This window comes from Centrocercus urophasianus, unplaced genomic scaffold (assembly GCF_019232065.1).
Source record: "Centrocercus urophasianus isolate 14NV4802_14NV808 unplaced genomic scaffold, USGS_Curo_1.0 seq_31, whole genome shotgun sequence".
NCBI classification, from domain to species: Eukaryota; Metazoa; Chordata; class Aves; order Galliformes; family Phasianidae; genus Centrocercus; species Centrocercus urophasianus.
This window is the reverse complement of record NW_024884878.1, coordinates 9,914,483-9,940,810: the sequence shown is the minus strand read 5'-3', so window position 1 is coordinate 9,940,810 and position 26,328 is coordinate 9,914,483. Positions and strand designations below refer to the sequence as shown.

The following is a 26,328-nucleotide window of genomic DNA, read 5'->3' as shown; positions in this document are numbered from 1 at the left end:
CTCAGTGTGGGGAAATATTTGTCTCACATCTGCTTCATGGTGCCTGTCCAGGACACAGGCCTTACATTGCATCTCAGCACAGTGTGCTACAGTTGCAGGAGTGAAAATAGTAACCTATTTCTTGAGAAAAGGTATAAAAAAAAAAAGTGCCTTGGCCATTTTAGTGGTCTTTCAGGTGAGCTCGAGAGCATTCTTTAGTGTTTCTGCAAGCTCTTTCTAGCTCTGTCTTGTTGCGGCACAGCTTGAGTGTTTCATTGTGGTGCAAGTCAGTTTGTCAGTGATTTTTCCAGTGCAGTGGAGTTGGATCCGCACTATTGTGTTTGTGCCTTCCATCCCACTGTTGTCCTGGGTCCCATTCCTGTATAGAGCAAGAGAACAGAGCACAGGCGTGTAAACCTTGATTCTTTCTCTGCTGCACCACTGTGAACATTGAGAAGTTCTGTTTCTGTCAACAACTCACTACACAAAAACCAAAATGAGCAGTGTTTACAGAGGTTCAAGTGTTTGACATGTGGGGCAGCAAAGCTCCCTCAGCCAATATAGTTTCCAGCCTTCTTTCTTTTGTGTTTTTTTTTGAGTACACTATGAAGCATACATTTTGAATTATGTCAACAAGCCAGCATTGTGAGAGCTGCCCTGTGGCACCAACTAGATTTTTGGGCACTCGTGGTGCTATCTGAGGGTCACTGAGAAACTGCTTATTTTCAGTGAACCCCTAATGTCTTCAGATCTGCTTTTGGAACTCTGGCATAGGCCCACTGCTACTGTCTGCTTCAGCATTTCTGCTATTGTGCTTTGAACAGGCAGTGTGCAAAGAGGTCTACCAGCTAAAAGGTGGAATTCATAAGTACTTGGAGGAATTTCCAGATGGCTTCTACAGGGGAAAGTTGTTTGTATTTGATGATCGTTATGCCATTTGTTCCAATGAAGATGTCATCTCAGGTAAGACTGGATAACAGAAGTGCAGAAGGCTGAGAAGTTATTGCAGTGGATTCCACTGAGATGTCTAGAACATGGGGAACCGGACGTGTCTGTGTGTTCCATCTTCATTCTCTTTGATCTCTCAGTACGGTCACTTTTCATTATGATAATCAACTCTGTGGTTTCACTCTGTGATTTTATGATTCTGAACAGTTTCTTAATCTGGGCAGTAAAATGAAGCATCATGCAGAGCTGCTGTTAAGTGGAGGTGTCAAATCAGAAGTGTCGTTACCTGCTTGTTTCCCACATGATCAGACTACGGTTGGCCAAGTGATGGAAGCATTAGAGTTGTGCTGGTCTCAGTTCAGCTGGTCTGTATTCCAGTGATCTCGGAGAACATCGGCATAGTCTGATGGGTGCTGGGAAGGTGGTAGCACTTAGTTGTTTCCATGCTTGGATGAAGCCTTCTGTAGCTTGCAGAATTTCAGTGATTTCTACTTGAAGTTACTAAGAATTTCACTTAGTCTTCTGGCTGTGGTCACTCTTCAGCTATTTCAAATGAAATACCTGTTGCTGTCTTCTCAGTTGCCAGGTACTCGTTTGCCAAGAAAACAGAGGAAACCTGGCTTTAGCTTTCCTTTAGGAAGCAGTACTGCAGTCATATGTGTGATCATGTCTGATCTGAACTAGAGGAAGCAACAGCTTTTTCCTTGTCGTAGGGTGACTTTTTTTACATTAAAATCAGAAGTTCAAAAATGAAGTATGTTTTTAAAAAATAAAACTAAGGCGGGGAGACAGTACATAGCCACTTAAATGGGATTTCAACCTCCCGATGCCACAGAAAACTTTCTGCGCAAGGGTCAGATGGAGCAATGTGGGTCTTAATGTGTTTGGTTTTTTTTTCCTCCTTGCAGCATGCAGATACTGTGGGACGCTGTGGGACCAGTATAAACTCTGTTCCAGCCAGCACTGCCGGCAGCTTGTCCTGACGTGTCTGAGTTGTCGCAAGAAAGGTCTCACAGCTTGCTGTCCTCTTTGTCAAGAGAAAGAGCTTCAGGCGACCTCAGGGGCTCCAGGACAGGCACTAAAGGAGGAATGTGAATGTACAAAGAGGCGGCCAAGGGTACCCATTGAACATATCTCACAAGGGACACGGGGCACAGGAGAAGATTAAGCTGTTTCATTAGCCGATCTGACACTCACGCTTCTTTGAAGGGCTTCTAAAACCAAATCTCTCTCTGTTACTCAACTGGATTACTAAGAAATCACAAGTCTTTTAGCTTGGAAAGTCTTGTTTATAACTCACTTTAATATCCTGAAAAAAAGTGCGTTACTTGAACATATACACCGGAGTGTACAATCTATTACTAGTGCTACTGGATTCCTCTCCCTGTCTAGTCTTGTAGCCAGACCTCTACCTTGGGGATTTTGCAGCAGAGGTTGTGTGATGGGACACAGCTGCTCACAATTTGAAACAAACTGAAGGGACAAAAAAAAAAAATCCACTGTTCTTCTTCCATGATGGTGGATCTTTCTGACCTCTCCATTAATTATGTATTTGCTGTAATAGACAGTGCAAGCATTATGAAGACTGCAGATTTATGAGTATCTGGCTAAATCACCAGATTAGAGTTGAAGGTATTTTCCACATACATACCCATCTGCACCTACCTCTTGCTTTACAGTAGTAAGAAGCAAAGGGTAGTGACATGAAGTCACAGATTTAATCCAGCATAAAAGCTTGAAAGCAGAGTAAGGATCCCTGTCACAACTGCAGCAAAGGCAGAGGACATGCATTGCACATAGGTACTGTCTGCCCAGCTGTACTTGCTTATGAAGTGTGGTATGGCCAGCAGAAGTGATTCTCATTTTGATGCTTTTGTCTGCTGTTTAATCCCTTTGCTTGTGAGTAAGTGAAATATCCACAACTCAGCTCTGCTTGCACTAGAAAGAAATGACAGCTTGAAGCATGTTGCTACTGAGACACAAAGAGAGGGGAGGACAGAGACTGTCATAATACCAGTTATGGCAGTGGAAGTGGTGGTGATGTGTGTGTGTAAATGTCTGAAAAAGCAGTAAGATTGTTACCCACGTTAAACAACTCAAGATGTTGGGAGCGTTTGTGCTTTGCAAATACAGGTGGAGACAGAACAGGGTTTTGTGTTGAAGTCCCTTCAACCTTTCCTTGTCTTTCTTGTGCTGGTGACCATGGGCCTGGATGCATTACTCCAGATGGGGCCTCATGAGGGCAGAAGGGAACAGTAACCTCCCTTGCTCTGCTGGCCACCTCTCTTTTGATGCAGCCAAGGAAACAGTTGGTTTCCTGTGCTGGGTTGGAATTAGCTCATCTTTGAGGTCCCTTCCAACCCAGGCTGTTCTATGATCCCCATGGCCCGCTCTGCCTCCAGGTTTAGCCTCTTTAATGAGCTCTCCTGCATCAGTGAGGACCAGATCCAGAAATACTTCACCCACTGCTGGTCTGTGTAATATCTGGACCAGGAAGTTATGCTGAGTACACTCTAGGAGTCTTGTGGATTGCTTACAACCTGCTGTCTTGTTTTCCCAGCAGACATTGAGGCGGCAGTTGAGGTGCCCCAACTGGATGAGATACTTCAAACACAATGCTTCTTGTAGACGATGTGAGAAGGCCTCATCAAGAGGCTTCCCTTGATCAGGAGCCTGTAGAAGACACCAACCACCAGATGCCCTTTATTGTTCTGGTCTTAAATTTTAACCCCACAAGCTCTCAACTTGTCCATGGTTGTTTTTCAGAGGCAGCTCTTTGCCATCTATCCATTTCTTAACGTAGACGGCAACTCCTTCACCCCTCCTTCCCTGCTTACCTCTTCCAAAAAACTTGTAGCCCTCAATTTTAGTGTTGCACTTGGGTGATTCGTCTCACCACGTTTCTGTGATAGCTATTAAGCCATGTTTTTCTAATTGCACCATGGCTTCCATCCTACTTATTTCCCATGCCGTGAGCATTGGAGTGGACTTCAGCTTCTTCTCAGATTCCTCTGAGACAAATCTGAGGGGCTGATTACTAGCTCTCCCATGTCACAGGTTGGACATGCCTGATCTATACTTTCTTGCTTTTGATCCTTTTATGCAAGGTCTGCGTGTGGAAATAACCTCTGCAAGGCTTGTAGAATTCTGTCTAGTGTTTCTGAGAAGTGGCTTAATAACGGGTAATGGTACTTGTGCAGGGGAAGCCACTGCACTTGTGATGCTGGAACGGTTTTCTGCATAGCCCTAAGAAAATCTTCTATTTTAATACATGACTTTAATACTCTCTCTGAGATGAGTGTCAGTGAAGGGCACACAGGCGTATCAGCACCACAGGGTCCAACAGGTACTTCAGCTAGCTCATCAAGAAGAGTGCCCAACCGTGGATGTGAATCTTGAAAATTTCCTTCTAGCCTCTTCACCTGGCAAAAGTACAGCTCTGATCATTCAGGTCGTCATAAAGTACGAGCTCTGGAATCCAGTCTGCTGATGCCTTTGTTTACTGCAATCTCCCTTCTGCTGTATCCGCCATACATAAGTGCCAGAAATGTTAGTAAAACTGAGCTATGAATTTGATCTTGCTTACTGGACTGGACAGAGCAAGATCATCTGTCTCGTCAAAGAAAATAATTCAAGGTCTCATCCAAGAGGCCTATAAACAAAGCTGTTGTTCGGATTCTCCTACCCATTTACTTGGGTGGTTGGCATCTTTTCTCCTAAAAAAGGCTATTTTCTTGTCACCTTGGCTATACCTGTTAGTGCCAGCGAAAATCTTCAGCAGAAGCTGGAGCAAGACTCTTGGTTCCCCGGTATCTTACCCCCCAAAGCTTAGCTGGCCAGTTCACTTCTGGTGAAGATTGGAATATTAATGGAAAAATATGCAAGTTGTACTTGCAGGACTGATCTAGAACACTGGTGGAAGTGCTCAACTTGCATACAATACTGGAGATCCTACCTACCTCAGAGTTACCTGTTCTGGTTCTTGCTGCACTAAGGCAGTGGTGGAGAAGGGTTTGAAATGTGCAGACAGAGGTTCCCTCTGCTGCATATAGGTGAGGGGAAGGGTAAGATGCATGCTTAGTCCCGTGAGCAGCCTTTTTATCCTGTTTTCTGCATTGCTTTTCTGAGATTAATACAGGTAAGGACTTGCTGTGTGCTGGTGGTAATGCCTTAAAGAAGACATGTCAGTTCCAGGGTAGATCAGTGAGGCAGGATTGGCTGCAGGCACCCAGTGGCTTTCTTCCTTTCTTGCTGGAGAGCTGCTAAGATGAAACAGTGATCCACTTGATCCTAGACATCTGTGTTTTGTAACTCCACTGCTGCACAACTTGATGCCTTTCATCGCAAAGCCTGGTGCTTCTCAACACAGCCACATCTCTGCTTCGCAGTGGTTGGCTCACTGATGTTCTCTGACATGCCTCTTCAGCAAAGCATCTCTGTGAGAAAGACCAGCTGAGTTACCAGGGCTGGGCCCATCAGCCTAACTGTGTTTGGACTACATGGGTAGTGTGGATGCTAACTCCAGCAGAACAGGAAAGGATGTTTCTTAAAAGGCTTTTGTTGCTGAAGACTAAATGCTGCTGTCACATCCATGACAGTGCTGCCTGCATCTCCTTGCATGTCTGGGTCGCTGGGTACCATAAGGGTTTCCCAGGGTAAGGTGTTCATGCAGTTCTGAAGTCGCTGGGGCTGGTGAGCCTATTCTATGTGTATCTGACTATATAGCAGAAAGTATTTTCACTGTTGCTGTTGTCATGTGGTTGCTTTGGATCAATTGCTCTTGATAACAGTAGAAGACTTTAATCTCCTAGAGTCCTTTGCAGTCCATATTTGTTGTTCATAAATGCTTTGAGGCACCGGATAAGTCTACGTTGATTCTTCTAATTGATATTTTCCTGCTGTTTCTTGTCCAGAAGCCTTTCCAAGGCATTCAGCAGAAGTCCAAGGCCTTCATGTCCAAAACTGTCAGCCTAGCTGGTTAAAGACACACTCAGAGACTCAGGACAGTTAAGAAGCTTTTCTTCAGCTGTTCCAGATTGCAGTTCATGAATTGCTGGGGACAGGGCACACTCATGTTTACTGTTTTTCAGTCCACCAGATTTGGCAGGTGCAGTAAGGTACTTGTCAGCCATCTCACGTTTTGTGGACAAATCCTTGTCTCTTAAAGGAGCTTTAGAGAGATTCATGTCTTCCATCATTTTCTCAAAAAGATCTGTAACTTCTTCTTCTGATAACGTCATGCAGCGTTCGACAACAAGTGCCTGGCAAGTGGAATTTCGCTTACGGTACGTTGAGTGTCAATAGGATGCTGAATTAGAGGTTCCTTTTCTCTCACTGCTGATTTCCTGAAGCATGTAATTCTGTCACGCAGCTTAGGTCTGTTCTGGAACTCATCTTCCAAGGAACACCCACTCCATTTTGTGTTCATCCTGCTAGGGCCCAGAGGGGCTATGGATGCTCCATCCCTGGAGATCTTCAAGGCCAGGTTGGATGGGGCAGCATGGTCTAGTATTAGATATGGAGGTTGGTGGCTCTGCGTGTGTTGGGGGGGTTGGAGCTTGGTGATCCTTGGGGTCCCTTCCACCCTGAGCCATGCCATCATTCTGTGATCTGAGTAGATGGCTCAGCTGAAACTGTGACTCTGGTTTGATGAATTAGTTGAAGTTTTTGCAGCACATATGGTAGAAAGATGTTTTCTGCCAGTTTCTTTTTTATTGTTTAATATCTTCAAGCCATTTTCTTATGTATTATTTTAATTTTATGAAATGGGACTTGCAGGCCTGGGGGCAGGGAGGAAGAAGCTATAGGAACGCATTTTATTTGGCATTGCTGGCACATTTATTAAGCTTTGAAGAACGACAAATTTTCCCACACTGATAGAAGCACAGTGTTTCTCTGCTCTGTTGGCCAGAGCCAAAATGCATGATGTTTGTGCACAAACTCTGTAGAAATCTGTGGGGCTTTTGCTGGAGTATGTGTAGGAGGCTGCAGAACTACTTTTAACAGATCTGTGCAGGTAGGTTACTGTAGGCGAGAACTCTTGCTAGGATGTGTTGTTGTCAGACCAAGAATAAGGCTTTTGCACAGCAATGCTTTTGCCTGGCAAGTCTTCCTATGGGTCGGGATCCTAGCAGGGATGTCGGATGGGATTGTCCTGGGTCCTCTGCTCTGCGTGCCTGGGAGGTGCGTATCCCCAGGGGGAATTACTCTAGGAGCAACAGAGAGGCTTCAGGCTGTGCTCAGTCTAAGTTTGGAGTCAGGATATTGATGTTTGTTAGCAGCTTTCTGAGGACACGGTGTTTAGCCTTGCATTTATGCCTATGCATATGTTAGGGGTGGCATTAATCAAAACAATCTGCAGCATAACGAAATTGGATGGACGGGGTCATCTTGATAAAGCAGCAAAGAAAGGGGATTTGACTTGTTTCCAGTGAGAATCTGGACGTGCACTTTTAAAGTCATGAAAATGTGGGGATTAGAAGAGAGGACTCTCATTTACTGATTAGTTTGGCTATTTCAGGCCAAACTCAGGATTTGCATCAGATCCCTGAAAGTGATGTTTTTATTCAAATACACAAATGGGGTAGAATGATGCTAAACCATTCTCCAGTGCTCAGTTTTTGAGACTCTTATTTCACAATTGGTGGCCTTAAGTTCAACTTAACTGCATGGCGGTGGGGGGGGATCAGTCTTTTCTAAGAAACATGGGGATTCATTTGAGAAGCAGCACCTCTAACTAACTGACTCGGCAGATGTTGGTTTAAAAAAAAGTACACTTTGCATTTATCTAATGTAGCCATGTTTCTGAATAGTAGAAGTTCTTGTTAAACTAGTTGCTCCTCTACAGCTACTTGAGATCATTTTGGGAAAAAAATAAAGTATTTTTCTAATACTTCTGTAATTTGTGTGGAAGAGTTGTATCTCTCACTGTACCACATGCTGCCTCCGTGAAACACTGTGCAGGTTTATAGAAAAATGAGGTCCCAGGTCACTGCAGTTACTTTTACACCGGGGTGTACGCTCAGCTGAGGTTGCACAACATCGGCAGGTTACTGGCTTGAATAGTTTCCAGCTCTACAGAAAACATCAACAGTGCTACTGGATAAAACTCTTCAACTACAGCCACTAGTTACTTTAAACTGTTAGTGCATGAAACAGAACCGAGGCACCACAAATAACTCTCTCGAGGCACTTCTTTGCCTTTAGGTTGTCACAGTAGCACAGACCCGCTGGGAATGACCTCCGTGGCTGGCAGCTACACTCCAGTTCTGCACTTGGGAAAAATAGGCCCGTTCAGCTCGGCGAGTCTTCTCTTCCTCACTGAAAAAGAAGAGGAGGAGGAGTCAGCCGTGGCAATGGGAAGATGTGAGTGGCTTCGTCACTGTAAGAAGGACACTTTCTGCCAGGAAAGATAAATTATAGCATGAGCTTCCACATTCCTGCTTTGAGCAGCAGGTATGGCCCTCCTTACAGAGGTTAAGGATAAGGAGAGCAGGCTGAGGTTGCCGTCACGTTCTTACAGTCAGAAATCACCTTCAGCCTTTCTTCCCTTACTCTTCAATTGCAGCTCATGCAGCTAACTTTGTAATCTGACTCTTACGAAGGCGTGTGATAACGGCTGATGGGAAGACAACAGATCGATGTCATAGTTCCTTTTTCTTCTAGTTTCTCCCCATCAAATTGAATATACATACATATATACTTTTTTTTTTTTTTTTTTTTTACTAACAACTTGAGTTTTCAGGCCTTTGATCACAATTAAGTTAGTCAGAGCAGCTTCATATCTGTATTTATAGTTGTTTTACTCTGACAGCACCATCCCTGACTTTTCAAGAAATGTATGTGAGGGAAAAACAAACCGAATAAAATAGTATAGAGAGGATGCAGAAGTTAGCTCGTGAGCATGGAACACCTTCACAGCTGGGTCAGATAGGGCATCTTAGAGCAGAGAAAATACAGAACCAAGAGTGGGCACCAGTAGCATCAGGTGATGGTAGGCAAGAGCACTGGAGTGGAGCAGAAACAGCTTTTGCTGACAGGGAGGAAAATAAAATTTTTTCTATACTTATACATCATCCAGGTGTAGGGGTGAGAAGCTATTGCCAGAGACCATCACACCGCTGAATGTGAGCTGCAAACAAGAACCAAGTCAGACACAAATGCAGATCTTAATGGTCGGAGGCAAAACATACAACTGCTACATGGAAGGCAAAACTGCACATTTCTTCCCTTCAAAGCAGGAACAATTAAAATATTAGATCCAGATCTTCCAGCTGAATATTGTGCATTCAGGCTCATTAAAAGCCTTGCTCTTGAAGACAGGAAATGGCAAGCCTTTTCTGGAGCAGCTCTCTAGTGAACAGAAATCCAGCAGAAGGCAGAATAGATACACAATGAGCTGTAATAAGTAAGTATTCTGTGTGGTCAGGGAGGAATTGACATGGGTCTACGCTTGGCCATGTTTCCTAAGAGCATGGTACTGCCTGAAGCAAGACTGCTTTGTTATTTAAAGCAAAATGAAAGCCAACAAAACACACTGCATTTATATCTGACAACCACTTAGCATTTGTTGTGCTTTCCAAGCTGAAGTTGACTCAAAAGGATCAGAAGACCCCATGCATGGTAAATCACATGCAGATAAAAATGCAGGGTTCTAGGTTTTCACCATTCCTTCACGACTGCTGTATTTACATCAGGTCTGTCCTCAGGTGCCCCACCTCCTAGCAGGAATCTCCCTAGCACTGGAGCAGGGCAGGCGCTGGCTTTCTCCCTGAGCACTGCGCAAACTTCCCAGGAAGGATTTCTCCCATAATGCAAGCCAAACAACAGAATCACAGAATGACAGAATTGTAGGGGTTGGAAGGGACCTCCAGAGCTCATCGAGTCCAACCCCCTGCCAAAGCAGGTTCCCTACAGCAGGTTGCACAGGTCGGCATCCAGGCAGGTCTTGAACATCTCCAGAGCAGGAGACTCCCCCCCCTCCCTGCAGCCTGTTCCAGTGCTCCTCACCTCACTGTGCAGAAGTTCCTTCGCACATTGGTGCAGAACTTCCTATGCTGCAGTTTCCGGCCGTTTCCCCTTGTCCTGTCTCCACTCACCACTGAAAAGAGTCCGGCCTCGCCATTCTGCCCCCCACACCTCAGATATTTACAGACCTGGATCAGGTCCCCTCTCAGCCTTCTTTTCTCCAGGCTGAACAGACCCAGTTCACTCAGCCTTTCCTCATAGCAGAGATGCTCCAGGCCCCTCACCATCTTTGTGGCCCTCCACTGGACTCTTTCCAAGAGATCCCTGTCTGTTTTGTGCTGGGGAGCCCAGAACTGGACGCAGTGCTCCAGATGAGGCCTCACCAGGGCAGAGCAGAGGGGCAGGATCACCTCCCTCGACCTGCTGGCCACGCTCTTTTTAATGCACCCCAGGATGCCACTGGCCCTCTTGGCCACAAGGGCACACTGCTGGCTCATGGCCGACCTGTCGTCCACCAGGACACCCAGGTCCCTCTCTGCAGAGCTCCCCTCCAGCAGCTCATCCCCCAACCTGTACTGGTGCATGCAATTATTCCTCCCCAGATGCAAGACTCTACACTTGCTTCTGTTAAACCCCATCCAGTTGATGTTAAACCTCAACCGGCCTGCAAACTTCTGCTTGTCACACCCTGTCACATCCATCACTGCTCGGAAGGGTTTGGTGGTTATGTCTTTAATCACCTCATCTACCCACCTAGGCTGGCAGTTCCAATCTTTATCTGCTGCACAGATATCCAGTGCTCTATGGCAGCCAGTCGCCAGGCAATGGCAACCCTCTGTCACACACATTAGCTTAAAGAGCACTTTTCAGACTTACCCCTGTTTTGCTTCACAAGCAGTTCTGATCACTTCATTGAGGATATTAATAGAACTGAAAGCCAACTCTCCCTAGAAATACTTCGAGTTTGCTTTATGGAGGAGAATGGGCCAAAATCCACCGTGTTCCAAAGGCAACTCTATTAATATTTTTCATTTAGTTAAAGTGAAAATGAAACTGGAGGAAGATGAGCAGTTGGCAGCAATCACAAGCACTGCTGTATCACGGACATCATTACCAAGGCACATTTACAGCTCTCACTCCTTCCCAACAAGATCCACTGTTACGTCCAGAAGCACTCTTATCCATGATTTCAGGCTGCACAGCATCTCCAGGTTAAGAGCACATTCCACTGCCACGCCAAGAGCAACCATCACGGGTCCTGTGGCATTTGGGAACTGGCAGGTGGAAGCTGTTCCTCCTTGAGGATCAAGGAATCGTCGGGCCCCTGGGGAGGTGGTACCTGACCTTCGAGTGAGTGGCCGTCCTCCTCCCACAAGGGATTGCCCACAGCCGCAGGGCTCGCAGCCAGCCCACTCACCTAGGTCATTGTTATTCATCATGGCATTGGATGCACGGAGCCGGGGACCTTGCTGAGTGAAATGGTACCCAAACTTCAGCAGGGTGGTGTTTTTTTCCAGCATGTTCGCAATTTCCATTTCTACGTTGTTGCCCAAAGGCTGGCTCTTTTGAAAACAGAGAACAGAAAAGAAAGTGAGGACAGACGTGCTTCCATTCCTGCTGCACAGTGCTGCGAGTTCCTCTTCACCACGGCCTTCAGCTGCCACCAGCTGGCCAGGCGATGGACCAGATAGTTCTGCTTCTCCCTTACCATTGCTACCACCCCTATTAGAGCTCATGTATTTTATTGTCACAGGAAACTTTGTGGACGCCCCGTCCATAGGCCAGGTTGGATGGGGCCCTGAGCAGCCTGGTCTGATACGAAATGTGGAGGTTGGTGGCCCTGCTTGTGGCAGGGGGTTGGAGATTCATGATCCTTGAGGTCCCTTCCAACCCTGCCCGTTCTGTGAGAAACTTGCACACATTTTTGCCCCCTCTGCCTGGACACTCCCAGTCACTGTCACATTGCTTAGGCTCAGGTTACATCTGCTGTCTTACTCCTTCCCTTTTGTGGATCTGTTGGTCCATTTGGCTTTTCTGACTTGGAGCTGCTGGGCACCTGCTGGCCTGGTCTGCTGCAACCAAGTGGTCCAGCTCTTCCTGCAGACACCTTCATGTTCTGCCCAAAGACTATTTGTTGAACAGACCTGCAGCTAAGAGGTACTTAGGGATCCCATCATTTTGATCTCATGGTCACCCAACCCAGAGCTCCTCATGGCTCAGTAGCTTTATTTCCACCCCCTACATTTCTGCAGAAGACAAATTTGCTAAGACATCAATACCACTGCGCACTCCACAGCCCTCTTGATCTGTACCTGCTCTTTTCCTGCACTGCAGCAAATATTTCAGTTTTTTCTGATCAACCATTATTAATTAGGCTTCCAGCTGAACTAAATGCTCAGAGCCCAGCATGATGTTGGGCAGGTGCATCACTGCACTCCCAGGGCAGCACCGGGAATGCAGAAACCTGCTTTGTTAAATGCTGAAGGCAGTAGCAGCACAAATGAGGAGCTAAAACCTCCCCAAAATTAAGTGGCAGCAGCAGAAGGAAGTCACCCTCCCCTCTGAGCAGCAGCTTGACTTCCTGCTAGCAGGATGCTGTCATTGACCAGAGCTTCTGCTCGTTTTTGCTTTACCTGGTTGTCGATTCGGAGCTCTATGAGGGATGTGTTACTCTGGAGTGCTTCAACAAGAACCAGGATGCCAGACCCAGAGATAAAGTTTGACTCCACATTCAGGCTCTTCAGCGTGTTATTGACCTTCAGCATTTCTGCCAGCGCCTGCAGGCAGAAGCAGTTGGCAGGAGCTGGCATGACACAGGCAGGGTCAGAGTGCTCTGGAGCAGCTGGGGTTGGCTCCCCTCTTCCCTGGAGGATACCTGGAAGAGCTGGTATGCTCCATGGTGTCACTGCCACCACAAGGGAGAGTTCTGTGAAGGACGAAGGGAATTCCCTCCGATTCTGAGGGACTTTTTGAACCTGAGGGTGCTGGAGGCCACAGCAATGCCTTGTATGCAGAAATGTTCAGACCCACCCCAAAAAAGGACAGCCCCCGCCTGTGATAACCCTTCTTCTTGTCCATCCCTCTTCCAAAGTCAGCACGGTGGCTTTGGAAAACCTTCCACCTGCCCAAGGTTTCCTCCATGTGACACTACAACCATACTGTCGCTGGCTGCAAGTCTTGCCCACCTCACTCTGAAAACACCTTGTCCAAGAACAAGCCCTGCTGCAGCTCTACCACGAGTAGCCAACACAGCATGGCACCATACTTACAAAAGCAACAGGATCGTTGCTCCTCGTCCCAACTATGCTGAACTTCTTCACATAAGTGTTAGTCTTCAGTGCTTCAGCACAGGCCTTTAAAGTTGGTATGGGAATATTCTGCGAAAAGGAATGCAAAGGACCTGTGTTAGGTCACAAAAGATATGCAGTACATTTAAACTATATTCCAAAATTCTCACTGAGATCAACTCACTGAGCACCCTGAAGCAATTTAGGAAGGGATTGATAAGTGCTCTTATATATATGCTTGCTATAACTGCAAGGCCTAAGGAGTGTGGTAATGTCTCTATCCTGTTTCCCGCCCTGCCTTAGTTTGAAGATGCAGTTTCTTCACTGTTTAATTTAACTCTCCAGCAACTTAGATACACGTGAGCTGAGACTCATGGAGACATACATAGCTAGGATGCATAAGCCCACACAGCACTGCTCCTATGATTTCCAAATGAATGACACACTGAGCAACATCCAGACTACGTTCCAGAAACTTTCCACCTGTGAGGGCCTGATCCACAAAGATCTGAACTGATTTCCCTCTGGTGCAAACTACAATCACTTCTGACTGCTACAAAGCAATATAAATGTTGCCATAAAACATTCTTCAGACTAACATTTGCCATGGTAGGTCCCAGAACAGAAAGGAAATCCATGCTGCTTATTCTCAATTCATCCACAGTCAGTAATTTTTGCTTTATGAGTATTTTAGGTACCCCGTTGAGAATTTCCACTGGTTTAACATTTTGAGCTGTAGCATCATGCCGTTGGATCCCTCCATTTGGTGTCATCCATAGTCAAAGCCATTTGCAGTCAGCAGCTTTACCATCACCACCTAGTTTTATAAACTGTCCCCAGACCACACATCTAACACCAGCATCCTTTGTCTTCCTACCAGAACCCAAGGCTGGTGTTCTCCCAGACATTCACGGTCACTAGCCTGAACTGAATATGCAAAAATAAAAACCTTTTCATTACAGAAAGGTGCATACTGCACACACAAGTGCTCATGGCATGCACATTCCTGCCAGTTGATCACATCACGATTTCAGCATGGGCTGGGGGTAGTTGAGAAACAGGTAGAATGTACATATAGAATGTACATATACGTTCTACCTGTGTACGTATGTGCCCAGGAGCCACACCAGGAGTGGTGCTGCTTTCTGCAAGAAGTAGAGTCCCAAAGAAGGGACAGGTGGGAGATGGACTGTGTAACACAGTTCTTATTTCCATGGCAAGCATCAAGATTACAAAGCCATTTTCTTCTCACCACTTTGCCTTACAGAAAATTGTCTCTACCTTACCTGTACCAGATGCAGCTGCCTGAACCACTAAAAGAACCCGGGACACTTTAAACCAGATAGGCTGGAGGCAGCTTTCTGCTCCTGCCCCCAGTGCAGCTCAGCCCCTTCAGGCGCCAGCTCCACACCATCATCCCCACAGCAGGCAGCAATTCCCCTTGGCCATAAGGGAAGCACTGGGGTTTCTCATCTGGCCAAGTGCAGGATTATGGTATTGTCCCATGCAGCAAAGCAGGCTTGGTCTTTGCCCTCTGCATAGCAAACGTGTGGTGTTGTTAGAGAGGAGAGCAGGCAGGTGCACATACCATAATATTGTTCAGGTTGACCTCCTCAAGATCAGGGTCGTTGTTCTGTATTCGTTTCAGAGTTTCTTCCACGTCCGTTGAGTTTGGCTCCTCATCAGGAACTGGTTTGTACTTTGTGGGCTTTATCACGCCTGCAAGTGAAAAGCAAGAGAGGGAAAATGTAAACACCCAGAGTAGTGGCATGTCCTCTTTAGGTGCATTTCTTTTCTCTGAAGAGCAGCACTGGAAGAGAGAAGTATGACCTGAGCAGCAGACATGAGATGAAAGACTGCACAATCACTTACTAGCCTTGCAGACACTCATGTGCATCCAGGGACGCTGCCTGGCAGACAACCAGTCTGGGACTGGAGACAACCAGTTTGGGACGTTTGGTGTCTGCTGCCTTGTGCTCCTGTGGACCAGAGCCAGGTGACAGCAGGCATGCCACCTGCATGGGCTGTGCACTCTTCTGGATGAGGCCAGGGCAGACGAGTGCTGGTGGGAACAGAGCAACGATGCAGTGGAGGCTGCACCAGCAATCAGACTGCTCTGCCAGTCTCAGCTGGCAGAGGACAGCCCTGTGCATGGCAGGGGGTGGCAAGTGCATGGGCTTTAAGGTCCTTTCCAACCAAAGCCATTCTAGCATACTTGATCCTGCACACTCTTCAAACACACATCTGAGAGCAGACCCATGTTAAGATGCACAAGGCGAAGATAAAGAAGAGAGAGCCAGAGCACCGCAAAGTGTTCTGTCAGCTAACACAGCAGCCTCTTTCCAGCAGTTTGCTCTGTGATACCACCATTCCTCTGAGCAGTTCCTGCCCTCCCCTACTGGTCATGATTTGCAAGGAAAGACTTAGCACAAAGAAATGTTGTTGCCTCTTCTTGCAAGTGATGTGCTTTATTTCTGACATGAAGAAACCATTCTGGCTGGAACGCCTTCACAGGAGATATCTTTTCTGCTCAGCTTGGACTGGCCTTCCAGCTGACCTCTCCCAAAGAAACTCTGGGAGGAAGCACTTCCACTTATGCATTTCCCCTGGCTGGGGGCAACCACTCCACCCCAAAAGAGCCATTTCTCTGGCAAACTGCAGGAGATGGCAGACTGCAAAGGAAACATCACCAACCCACAGAATCACAGAATCACAGAATCAGCCGGGTTGGAAGGGACCTCAAGGATCATGTAGTTCCAACCCCCCTGCCTAGCAGGGCCACCAAACACACACATTCAGATCAGGTTGCCCAGGACCCCGTCCAACCTGGCCTTAAACACATCCAAGGACGGGGCATCCACAACCTCCCTGGGCAGCCCGTTCCAGCACCTCACCACTCTCTCTGTAAAGAACTTCCCCCTAACATCCAACCTAAATCTTCCCTTCTTCAACTTGGATCCATTTCCCCTAGTCCTGCTGTTGTCAGCCCTTTTGAAGAGTTTACTCCCCTCCTGGGTGTAGGTTCCCTTCAGGTATTGATAGGCTGCAGTGAGGTCACCCCGCAGCCTTCTCTTCTCCAGGCTGAACAAGCCCAACTCCCTCAGCCTGTCCTCATAGGGGAGGTGCTCCAGCCCCCTGCTCATCTCAGTCGCCCTCCTCTGGACCCTTTCCAAAATCTCCATGTCTTTCTTGTACTGAGGGCTCCACACCTGGACACAGGACTCCAGATGGGGCCTCACAAGAGCCGAGTAGAGAGGGACGATCACCTCCCTGTCCCTGCTGACCACCCCTCTCCTGATGGAGCCCAGGATCCCATTTGCCTTTCGAGCTGCCAGAGCGCACTGCTGGCTCATGTTCAGTCTCTCGTCCATCAGGACCCCCAGGTCCTTCTCTGCCGAGCTGCTCTCAAGGACCACTCCTCCCAGCCTGTACGGGTGCCTGGGGTTCTTCCGGCCCAAATGCAAAACCTTGCACTTTGCCGTGTTGAACCTCATTAGGTTCACCCGAGCCCAGCCCTCCAGCCTGTCAAGGTCCCTCTGAATGGCATCCCTTCCTTCCACCGTATCAACCGCACCACTCAGCTTGGTGTCGTCAGCAAACTTGCTGAGGGTGCACTCAATTCCCTCATCGATGTCATTAATAAAGATGTTAAAGAGCACCGGTCCCAAGACAGACCCTTGGGGGACACCACTTGTTACCGGCCTCCACCTGCACACAGAGCCATTGACCACCACCCTCTGTCTGCGGCCTTTCAACCAATTGCTTATCCATCGGGTCGTCCACCCTTCAAATCCACTTCCCTCCAATTTGGAGATGAGGATGTGGTGGGGGACCATGTCAAAGGCCTTGCTCAGGTCCAGGTAAATGACATCGGTCGCCTTCCCTTCGTCCACCAATGCCGTCACTCCATCATAGAAGGCCACAAGATTAGTTAGGCATGACCTTCCTTTGGTGAAGCCGTGCTGGCTGTCTCGGATCACATGCTCATTCTTTATGTGATCGAGCATGTTGTCCAGGAGGAGAACCCAGGGCTGGACAGCTGTAGCAACTGTGCTCCAGCCAAAGAGAGGGCCTTTGCTCACCCATGAGCCTGGCAGGGGTGGCAGGAGTCCACTGAAAATAAAAACCCAACCCTCAGCCTAAAAATAATTCCCACTTCACCTCTGCATCCAAGCTGGCAGGCAAATGCTGCAGCCTGCAAGGCATGCTGGATCACTTACTGTTAAGTCCTTCTTTGTTCACAATAGTGCTGCTACCCAGTGCCTCGTAGTACTGCTGGTTACTCATCAAGGTGTGCATGCCAAGGATGGCTAGAAATAAAACAAAAGGAGAACAAAATCTGTTGCAGGCTCCAGAGCCAGACGGCTGACATGCTTGTGCAGCCCAAAACAGAGTCAGCAGCACACTCAATTCTCTGTCCAGGCACAGAACAACATATGGAGGTGGGACCGAGCCCCCAGCTGTCACAGACACACAGCAGGGCTCAAATGACTTCTTGTTCATGGCAGTGCAGCTTGACTCACAGATGGCAGTTCAGCTGAGAATGGCAACTTGGAGTATTTGTTTTCCCTGCCAGGCACCCAAATGACTAGGAAAAGCCATTTATTTGCAGGCTCAGCACTTGTTGGTCTGAAAACGCAGCCCCTCTACTCACCAGCACCATGAGTATCGAGGCTGCAGGCAGGGAGAGGGTTGGCTATCACAGCCATGCACAGGCATTCAGGCCTGGAGTTTACACCAGCAGGTGACATGGAACTGTCGTGTGGCATTTAGTGTGTCTTGCTCAAAGGCACTCAAACCAAAAGACATCCTCCCACTTCTGCCTTCTCCAACCACCAAAGGCACAGGAACTCCGTCCAAGGCTCATCAGGAGCCACCCACAGGGACTATCCCACTGGGCTTGCCAAGGACAGGAGCCAATGCATCCTGGCTGACAATGAGCCCTGTAAGATAGGCAGGAGCTTTTTTACAGTCTTAGCAAACTTGGAAAAGCAGCACTGCCAATACTGAGCCTTCAGCACAGCTTGCATCATACCAGTCCCGCTTCAGCTTCAAGCATCTTCTCCCCAGAAGCGCAGAGCTACGTGCCATAGGCAGTATTTCCCTGTGAAAATAACTGCCCTGGAGATCTGGCACTCAGAAAGACAGAGCAGGGCTTTACGCTAGGAGCACCGTGGAAAAGCAAAACAAAGAGAAGCAGGGCTCAGTCAGGGAATGATTATTGAAAGCCCCAGTGCAGAAGTGCATTTCTGAACCAGAGCACGTTGTTACTGCATGGAAGATGTCTCGTTGGTGGGGTTATCCCACCTGCCCCACAGCAAGGAGGATACTGCTGGTTCTGGCTCCAAGGAAGCCATGCTCGAGAAGAAAGCATGCAGAATTTTGTGAGGCTTGGTGGAGAGAAAGGAGAAACCAACAGGTCACAGATAAGCTCTGCTTCTCCCTGCTCAGCGTTGGTCTGTGCTCCTCATGAATCACATCGGGACGTGGGACTGAAAGTAACTCTAAATATATGTTTCCTTTTTAATAAAGAATGAAATCCTGTCAAAACTGGTGACATTTACACAATCAGCAACGAGCTCAATAGCTGAGCTCCCATGAAAAGAGAGAAAATAGCAGCTAAATAACTCAACCCCCAATTCACATGTAACTGTTTTACCAGCAATGTCACAGAGCTCCGCGTCAGAGGCGTTAGCAAGGGCTTCCTCTAGCTCCGGCTCCAGGGTCACACTTTCCAGAACAGGATCCATTGGCTTCTGCTTGGGGATCCAAGCTTTTCCTATAAATGCAAAGTGAGGTCACACTTGGCATAGCTGCAGCACCTGTCCCACAGCTGCAAGGCTGTGTTTTGCTGCTCCTGACAGTGTGCTTCTGTGGGGTAGGAATTGCATGGTGTCAAAGGCAATGGGGACAGGCAGATGTAGGAGAGAGTGACTGTGGAGGAGCAGCAGAGGGGAAGCGTTAGGCACTGACTGAAGCCCTCATGCTGCCTGGGGGAAGAGGAAAATGGGGACGGGTGGTGGCTGGTGATTTTAGTTTGCTTTCGGATCTCGCTGCTCTTGTCTCTCAGCAGTAGGCAATAAATCACATTGATCTCTGCGCTGCGTCTGTTTGACCCATGGCCGTAATGGGTGAGTGATCTCCCTGCTCTTATCTCAGTCCTTGAGCCTTTTTCCATCACATTTCCCTCCTTCCCCTTGCCCTGCTGAGGAGGGGGAGTAAGAGAGCTTCCCATCAGGTTGCAGCCAGCACAGTCCTAGCTCAGTGTGCCAGAACACCTCCCTGCTGGAGCTGATGTTCTTAGCAGCTGTGTCTGCAGCAGCTGAGTGGCGCTTTGTACAGGACCATGGCTCTGACGCGCAGCACTCAGAAAGCACAGCCTGACCTGGAAACTTCACTTCTTTCAAGGCCGTGTCACCCATCAAACTGCCCTTCTGCTGCCCCAAGGAAAAAAGAGGGCACTCTCCCTTCGCAGTCCTTGGGCTTTGCGCTGGCAGTGGCCATGTGAGACCCTTCCTGTGGTCAGAAGGCTGTGGGAGGGCAGGAGCAGTGGGGCAGGGCCTTAATGGCCCTCCCTTCAGAGCCCAGCGTTGCTGCACGGATAGCAAGTGCAAGGCCTGGCATGCCAGCCAGGGCTATTTTCATCTCCTCTCTGAAACCAGAGCCAGAGACCGGAGGGGAGAAACAAAGATCCTGCTTGCAGGGGTGTGCAGGCACAGAGGAGCTAAATTTAGCCCCAGGGAAGGAGCAGCTGCACGGAGGGCTCTCCCGTGGCAAGATGGAGGTTGCAAGAAGCAGGGAAATGGCTCATCTCCTCCCCTGCATCCTTGTCCTCACACGGGGCAAAGCTGCAGGCTGTGTGCACCCCAGGGTGGCAGCAAGGGCCGGGAGCAGCCTGGCAGCTCGCAGACTGCACGTGCTATCAGGTCAGCTGGGCAAGAAATAGTAAACACCGGGCAAGTTCAGCTCTGCCAGCTCCCTTCACTGTAACCACCAGGGTTTAGTTTCAGGAAGCTTGCTCTCTGGGCCCTGCTGTACCACGCCGGTGCTGTGTCTGGCAATGAAGCAGCTCTGTGCTCTGCAGCACGAGTAGTGGGGGTAGCAATTAGTGGGCAGCTTCAGGGGAGGCTCACCATGTGTTCATAGAATCATAGGAAGGCCTGGGTTGAAAAGCACCTCAAAGATCACCTGTTTTCAACCCCCCCGCTATGTGCAGGGTCACCAACCAATGGACCAGGCTGCCTGTGTTCACACAGTTGTGTTTTGGTTCCAGCAGAGAACAGCGTGCCAGCAACTCTTCCGCCGGGGGCAGGACTGTGTGCAGCAAAAGATGGCTGCTGTGAAGCTCCTGGAGGGCAGAGATGAGGACAGACCAGACCACATCCCGTGTCAGGTCACATTCACAATGCCAGTGGGAGCAGGGAAGTCATTTGGGTAATCAGATGATGGATGGAGGAGAGGAAAGAGGTGAGGCAGAGCAGCACCCTGAGCCAAGGGGATGGTGCTGCTGCAGGGATGGTGCGGGAAGCACAGGCATGCAAGCTGTGGGAGACCAGAAAAGAAGGCTGAGACTGTTATGACATGAAGAAGATCAGAAGGAAACCGTGAGGATCATCCCATCTGAGCGGAGCCGTGCTGCTCCTCTGCACCAAGAGGAACTCAAGGTGCAAGGATGGAGCACAAGCAGCAGTGCTGGAAGGCAGGGCAGCAGGAAGAGGGGATAGTCCTGCTGTGCATGCTCTGCAGGCTTCCCACCCGTCCTGCTTCACCATGGTGCAGTGGATGACCATACCTCTCTTTTCACCAGTGAAAGGCACCAAGTCCTCTCTGTCCTTAATGTCTTTTGCCTGCTGCTCTAGGTGGGCCATGAGTTCTTCCCTTTTGAACGGGCCAGTTGGTGGCTTTTGCGTCTGATCCCTCTGTCGGAGCCCTGCCGGCAGCAATGCATTCTGTGCACAGAAGGGAGGAACACGGATTATCCCTGCAGGCCAGGTCCATCATACTCCTGCCCTTCACCTCCCTCCTCGTGCCACATTTCTTCTGCACCATTGCACACTTTGCTTCTCCTCGCACACCAGGCTTCTCTCCATCCTGCCCTGCTGACTCCCATCCCGCTGAAGACTTCAGCACGGCATTTCAAACTCCAGCTCCACTGCAAGTTCTCCATGCTGACAAGTGGATGCTTCTCTACAACAGCAACTACCACTTTTTCTCCAGGGGCTCTCAGCCACTCCTCCTGCCCTCTTCCCACACGTTTACTGCCTGCTGCCTTCTAAGCTCAGCGTGTCCTCGCTGTGCCTGCCAGCACGGACATGGAGGTGCAGGCTGTGCATGCCCATGTGGATCATGTCCTCATGTCCCATGAGGATCAGCTCAGGCAAACCCCCCACATCCGTCACGTGGAGGAACAGAGCTGCAGCGCTGTCTTTAGCCACTTGTGACCCTTCACACAACTACAGGCAAGGCCTGGCATAGAAGGTCACACCAGAAAGGCTGTGCATGCAGTCCCGCTGCAGAATAAAGCCTCAAGAGCCTCAGCCCTCTTTCCACGCTGCCTTCTCATTATTCAGCTGCATGGGCCACCATGGGAAGTTGCTTTGTGCCTGACACATAAGGAACGTAAGCACCTGCTTATATTTAAATATAGAACAGCCTTAATGCAATAAGTAAGACTGTTCCCAGATTTGGCACTAAGCATGTTCTTTAAAGCTTTGCCGGAGAGAAGTCGCCACTTATTTTTTAAGACATCCAAGGTGATTTTCAACAGGATGCTCATTTTTCTGTGCCCACCTAACTGACTTTAATTTAAACCTATTGCAGTGAAAACCCTGCAAAGAACTAATAGGAAACAATTAGATACATCCAAACCTGGTGCTGATCAGGCACAGCTTCTCAAGCTTTGTGCTTGCCAGGTGAGCCTACCAGCACACATGCATAATCCTGTAAGACAGCCTGACACCCCTTAATTATTCTTCTGTGTTGACACTTGCAATTAAAAATACTGATGACGCAATCAGCACTACCCCTCGCTTCCCCCAGAAACACTGACTGCACATCACAGCAGCAATTTCTCACTCGGCAGTGCCCAGACTGGTGCTGCCATAAGCCAGCAGCCCGCCAGCTGGCTCTGCACATTGCCTGCCATGGGCACAGGGCAGCTCTGCATCCAGAAGGCTTCGGCTGCTTGGCATTATGATGTCCAGTGCGTGTATTCGTGCAGCTCTTGCCGAAGTCAGGAAGAGATAAAGCAAATGGCCCATCCTGCAGAACTTCAGGGTTTGCTTTTCTGCCTATGTGCAGGGACATATCAACCACCTGGAGTCTGCTCTAAAAACAAAGCCCAGCCATGAAACCCAAATGTCCCCTCCAAGGTGACTGTGCAGCTTCTGCAGGTTTCCCATGTATCAAGGCAGATCTTCCCAACATACAAGGGTATCAGAACGGTGCGAGAAGCCCAAGCACCCAACGCCATGCTGCGAAAAGTGGTGCAAAGCAACAACCGTGCAACAACAGGCAAGTTTTCCAGCAGTCTGGCCACTAATTGCTGAGCCAGAAATCAATACAGCGCCATCACACTGAAGTGTGCATGCTGGGAATGGGCAGGGGAACAGCTCAAAACAGAGCCCCATACACAGCCAGTGCTGGCAATGGCACAGCTGCTTCTGCTTCTCTAGGGCCAGCCTCCTCCATCCTTGCACCAAGTGCAGGCTCTGCAAAGGATTCGGTGGCAGAACAGGTCACTAGCACAGCTCATCTGCCCACAGCTACATGGAATTTACCACTGAACAGGTCTCATTTAAAAGCAACTTACATCAGGGTCCAGCTCTTCCAGTTCATTCTCCAACTTCCTGAGCTCCTCCTCTGTCAGGGTTCCAAGGATCTTGTCCTCATCCAGGTCCCGGTATTTCTCTAGCTCCTTTCTGTAAGACATCTTAGAGCACTCTGGCAAATCTCACTCCTGTGCTGAAGCAGAACCTGAAATGCAAACACAGAGCATAGCACTGCCTGCATGAAACATGACCCGGCAGCCCTGCTGGCGGGGGAGTGCTGGCTATCACAGAGTTGCACAAGATTTATGCTCTAAGCGTGGCTATCTCCAGAGCACAGATTGCTCGGGGCCCCCCTCCCATTTCCACGGTGCTGGACGCACCTCGTCCTGCGGACTCACAGTCTGAGCCAGCTCTGTGGGAACGCTGCACAGCTGCACCCCAGCACCCACCCTTTGGGCAGTGGCAGTGCTCCCTATGGAGCCCCCTGGCCACTTTCTGACTCAGACCTGAAGAAGATACTGAACTTATTTAAAGCAAGTTTTCCTTAGCAGGGCGGTTTCTCTACACAACTCGTAGGGCAGCTGTTGTTCCAGATAGGAGAATTATCTTTAGCTTGGCCACAAAAGGGCACATTAACACGTACGCAGCTCGACGGCAAGCCCTTAAATTTAGAGCCGTCATCTGCTCGGATGCTCGGCCTCCCCTGGCACGGCTGCAGTCCCCACATTCCTGACACTCAGCACCTGGGGCTGGGCAATGATGCCTCACTCCTGGCTGTGCCAGCAGGCAGCTCATCTCCCACCCAGGGCTGCTCTCCCTGGCCCACACCGGGGAGATATCATTACTGCATAAGAAACACAAACCGGAATCAACCAACACCTCTGCCGCTGCTCTTGTGAAGGACTGCAGCCCCCCATAAAGCAGGTCTTCCCTGGTTCTGCAACCCACGGACAGCTGCTGACTGCTGCTCACGAGGGACACAAGTGCAGGTGTGCTATCATGGGGATGCAATGCAGTGTACAAGCATCACACCTGGAGCCAGCATCCCTTCTTGGGCAGACCCGAGCAGGGTGCCTGCTGGTCCTGCAGGGAACCATGCCCGCTCTGGCTGTCTGTACTGCTGCACAGCCAGGAGGCCCACAGAGGTTATTCCCCTCCAGTGAGCACCAGCAGAGCTGCATCTGTATTCTGCGTCCAGTGTGATGCCCGCAGCATAACAGAGGTCTTGGTGAGCTGAAGGGGTACAGAGCAGGGCCGTCAGGATGAGCACGGAGAAGAGCAGAGTGTATGAGGAGAAGATGAGAGACCCAGACATCTTCATCCTGGAGAGGGAAGGTGTTGTGGTTGGTCCTCCAGCTCTGTCCTTCCCCCCCCACCTCCTTGTGCCCTCCAGCCCCTTCACTGTCAGGACAGCACCAGAAGCTGAAACAGCCTTGGCTCTATGTAGCACTGGTGTGTTGCCAACGCTGCTTTTCTCCCAGAGCTAAAACACAGCATCACATCAGACACTGCAAAGGAAATCAGTGCTGCCTCAGCTGAAATCAGGACAGAAAGCAGCGGAGGACTCTCATGCAGTCATCTGCTGTCCAAAAGGAAAGAACTTGCAGGAAAGACAAAACCAGGCTTCTCTGGGAGGTGCCTGGGAGAAGCACAGGGGGCAGCAGGGATGAACAAGAGGAACTCTTAAGCGGGGATCTGTGAAAAATTCCTTGCCACAAAGTGATGCAGAACTTAGGCAGGTACCAGAGCTGGTGGGACCACCACTCGGGTTTGCAGGGCTCAGCTGGAGAAGGCCCTGGGCAGCCTGACTGAGCATTGGGTCTGCTCAGAGGAGCAAGTTCCAGAGTCGTCTTCCCATCTAACATTTCCATAATTTGGTCTTAGAAGAATTCACAGGACCGTACAGCTGCACAGGTTCCTCCTCCAAAAGCCAGGATGGGAACTGGGCTGCAAGATGTTTCCCTCTTTTGACAAGAATAAAACAACTGTCTTCTACATTCACTTCATCTACCCAGCTGGAGCAAAGTTCTTCCTGCTGTGATTCACATCTGAACTCAGATTCTGGTTCAGTGCAAGCTGGTTTAGCTACCCGACCCAGCAATACGCTGTTAAGCCACCAAGAGCTCAGTCATGGTTGAAGGTCACCTTGGCTAAGCCACTTGCTTCTGCAGCAGTGTGTAACCCAGCCTCCAGGAGGCTGTCATCCTATCTTGCTTTGCAGCTTTCTTATGTCAAGAAGCATGCGTGCAGCTTGCAGTGTAGCCAGGCGTCACAGAACTGTTTAGGTTTGGAAACAACCTTCAAGATCATCAAGTTCAATCATCCCAGTTCTCAACAAAGCAGAGCACACAGTGTTGCGGATGCCACTGTTCAGTGAACAGTGTCCATCTTCATCCTGCTGATGGCAGAAACTCAGGTTTCTCCATAAAGATCTGCATTTCCTCTGGGCTGACAAAACCTCTATGGCCAGCAGCTGCTAACATAAGGCACAACATGAAAACTCAAGCTCTCCTTGGTAAGATGTTTGAAAAGCAACATCTGGAAGGCATCATTTTGGATCTGCCAAAGCACACCTGTGCCTCCCAGCCCTTCTCTCCCCAGCGCCCACTGCCTGCAAGCCACGCAGCTCTGCGTCGGCTCTCATTATGCAGCCTTCATTATCAGCACACCGTTAATGCAACACAGCGCGGTGGAGACCAGGCAACACGTGGTGGGGTCAAACTGCCGAATTCCCTTCGCAGCCGCTGTGTGCATGAAAACACAGCGCAGGTAAACACGGACTCCTTTAGGCTCAGGCTGTCACGCATCCGCTGCCTGCTTCTTAATTGCTCGTGTTCTAAACGCCCACGAAAAGCGCCGCCTCACACCTGGGTCACAAATAGCACCATCCGCTCAGCTCCCGCTCTGGGAGTCCAAGCTTTCCTCGGGAAACTCAGCATCCCGGTGCCGCACGCTCAGCTCCGACCCCCGCTCCCGCTAACCCCGACGCCGCACTGCACGCAGGACGGAGCGCGGCTTCTGCCCGGCTCCCCGCCCGGGCGGCGCTCCGTGCGGAGCATCGCCGCACGCCGCGTCTCACCGCCCGCATTGCGGGCTCAGCCCGCACACCGCCGCCGCCCCAGGGAGACGCGGAGCAGCGCCGGTCCCCGCAGGCTGTCCGTCTCCGGGGATTCCGGATTTATCCACGCACGGAAACGCCGTTCCTGGCCCCTCGAGGGATGGAGACCGCGCCGCTCCGCGGGGCAGCGGAGCCCGCGGGTCGGGCTGCGAAAGGAACGGGACCCTCCGAGCTCTCCGGAGCGCACGTACCGCGGCACCGCCTGCGGAACCGCCTTCGCCTCCCGCTCATCTCCCACCTCCCGGCCCGGCCGTCACCC

The 26,328-nt window shown here is 49.6% G+C and overlaps 2 protein-coding genes across 7 annotated transcripts in view; one reads left to right on the top strand and one right to left on the bottom strand.

Annotated features, from left to right (window-relative positions):
* Nucleotides 1-7,828, top strand: part of TSTD2 (thiosulfate sulfurtransferase like domain containing 2) — an 18,849-nt gene extending 11,021 nt beyond the window's left edge. The window contains exons 8-9 of the mRNA XM_042829452.1: nt 804-942; nt 1,836-7,828. Of these exons, the coding sequence (XP_042685386.1) occupies nt 804-942; nt 1,836-2,095 (399 nt within the window). The 3' untranslated portion in view covers nt 2,096-7,828. The remainder of the gene's footprint in view (nt 1-803; nt 943-1,835) is intronic.
* Nucleotides 6,742-26,328, bottom strand: TMOD1 (tropomodulin 1). Of its 6 annotated transcripts, XM_042829459.1 has the most exons (11): nt 26,261-26,328; nt 22,993-23,156; nt 20,974-21,130; nt 18,841-18,960; nt 17,402-17,491; nt 14,770-14,900; nt 13,164-13,271; nt 12,528-12,671; nt 11,312-11,456; nt 8,993-9,058; nt 8,233-8,247 (listed from the first exon to the last, which is right to left on the bottom strand). In XM_042829459.1, exons 2-10 carry the CDS (start codon nt 23,110-23,112, stop codon nt 9,024-9,026), a joined length of 1,050 nt encoding a protein of 349 aa, XP_042685393.1. In that variant the 5' UTR covers nt 23,113-23,156; nt 26,261-26,328; the 3' UTR covers nt 8,233-8,247; nt 8,993-9,023. The 6 variants fall into 6 exon arrangements, with proteins under 6 accessions (XP_042685388.1, XP_042685392.1, XP_042685393.1 ...); XM_042829454.1 differs by lacking the exon at nt 8,993-9,058 and having other exon boundaries at nt 6,742-8,247; nt 11,009-11,456; XM_042829458.1 differs by having other exon boundaries at nt 6,742-9,058.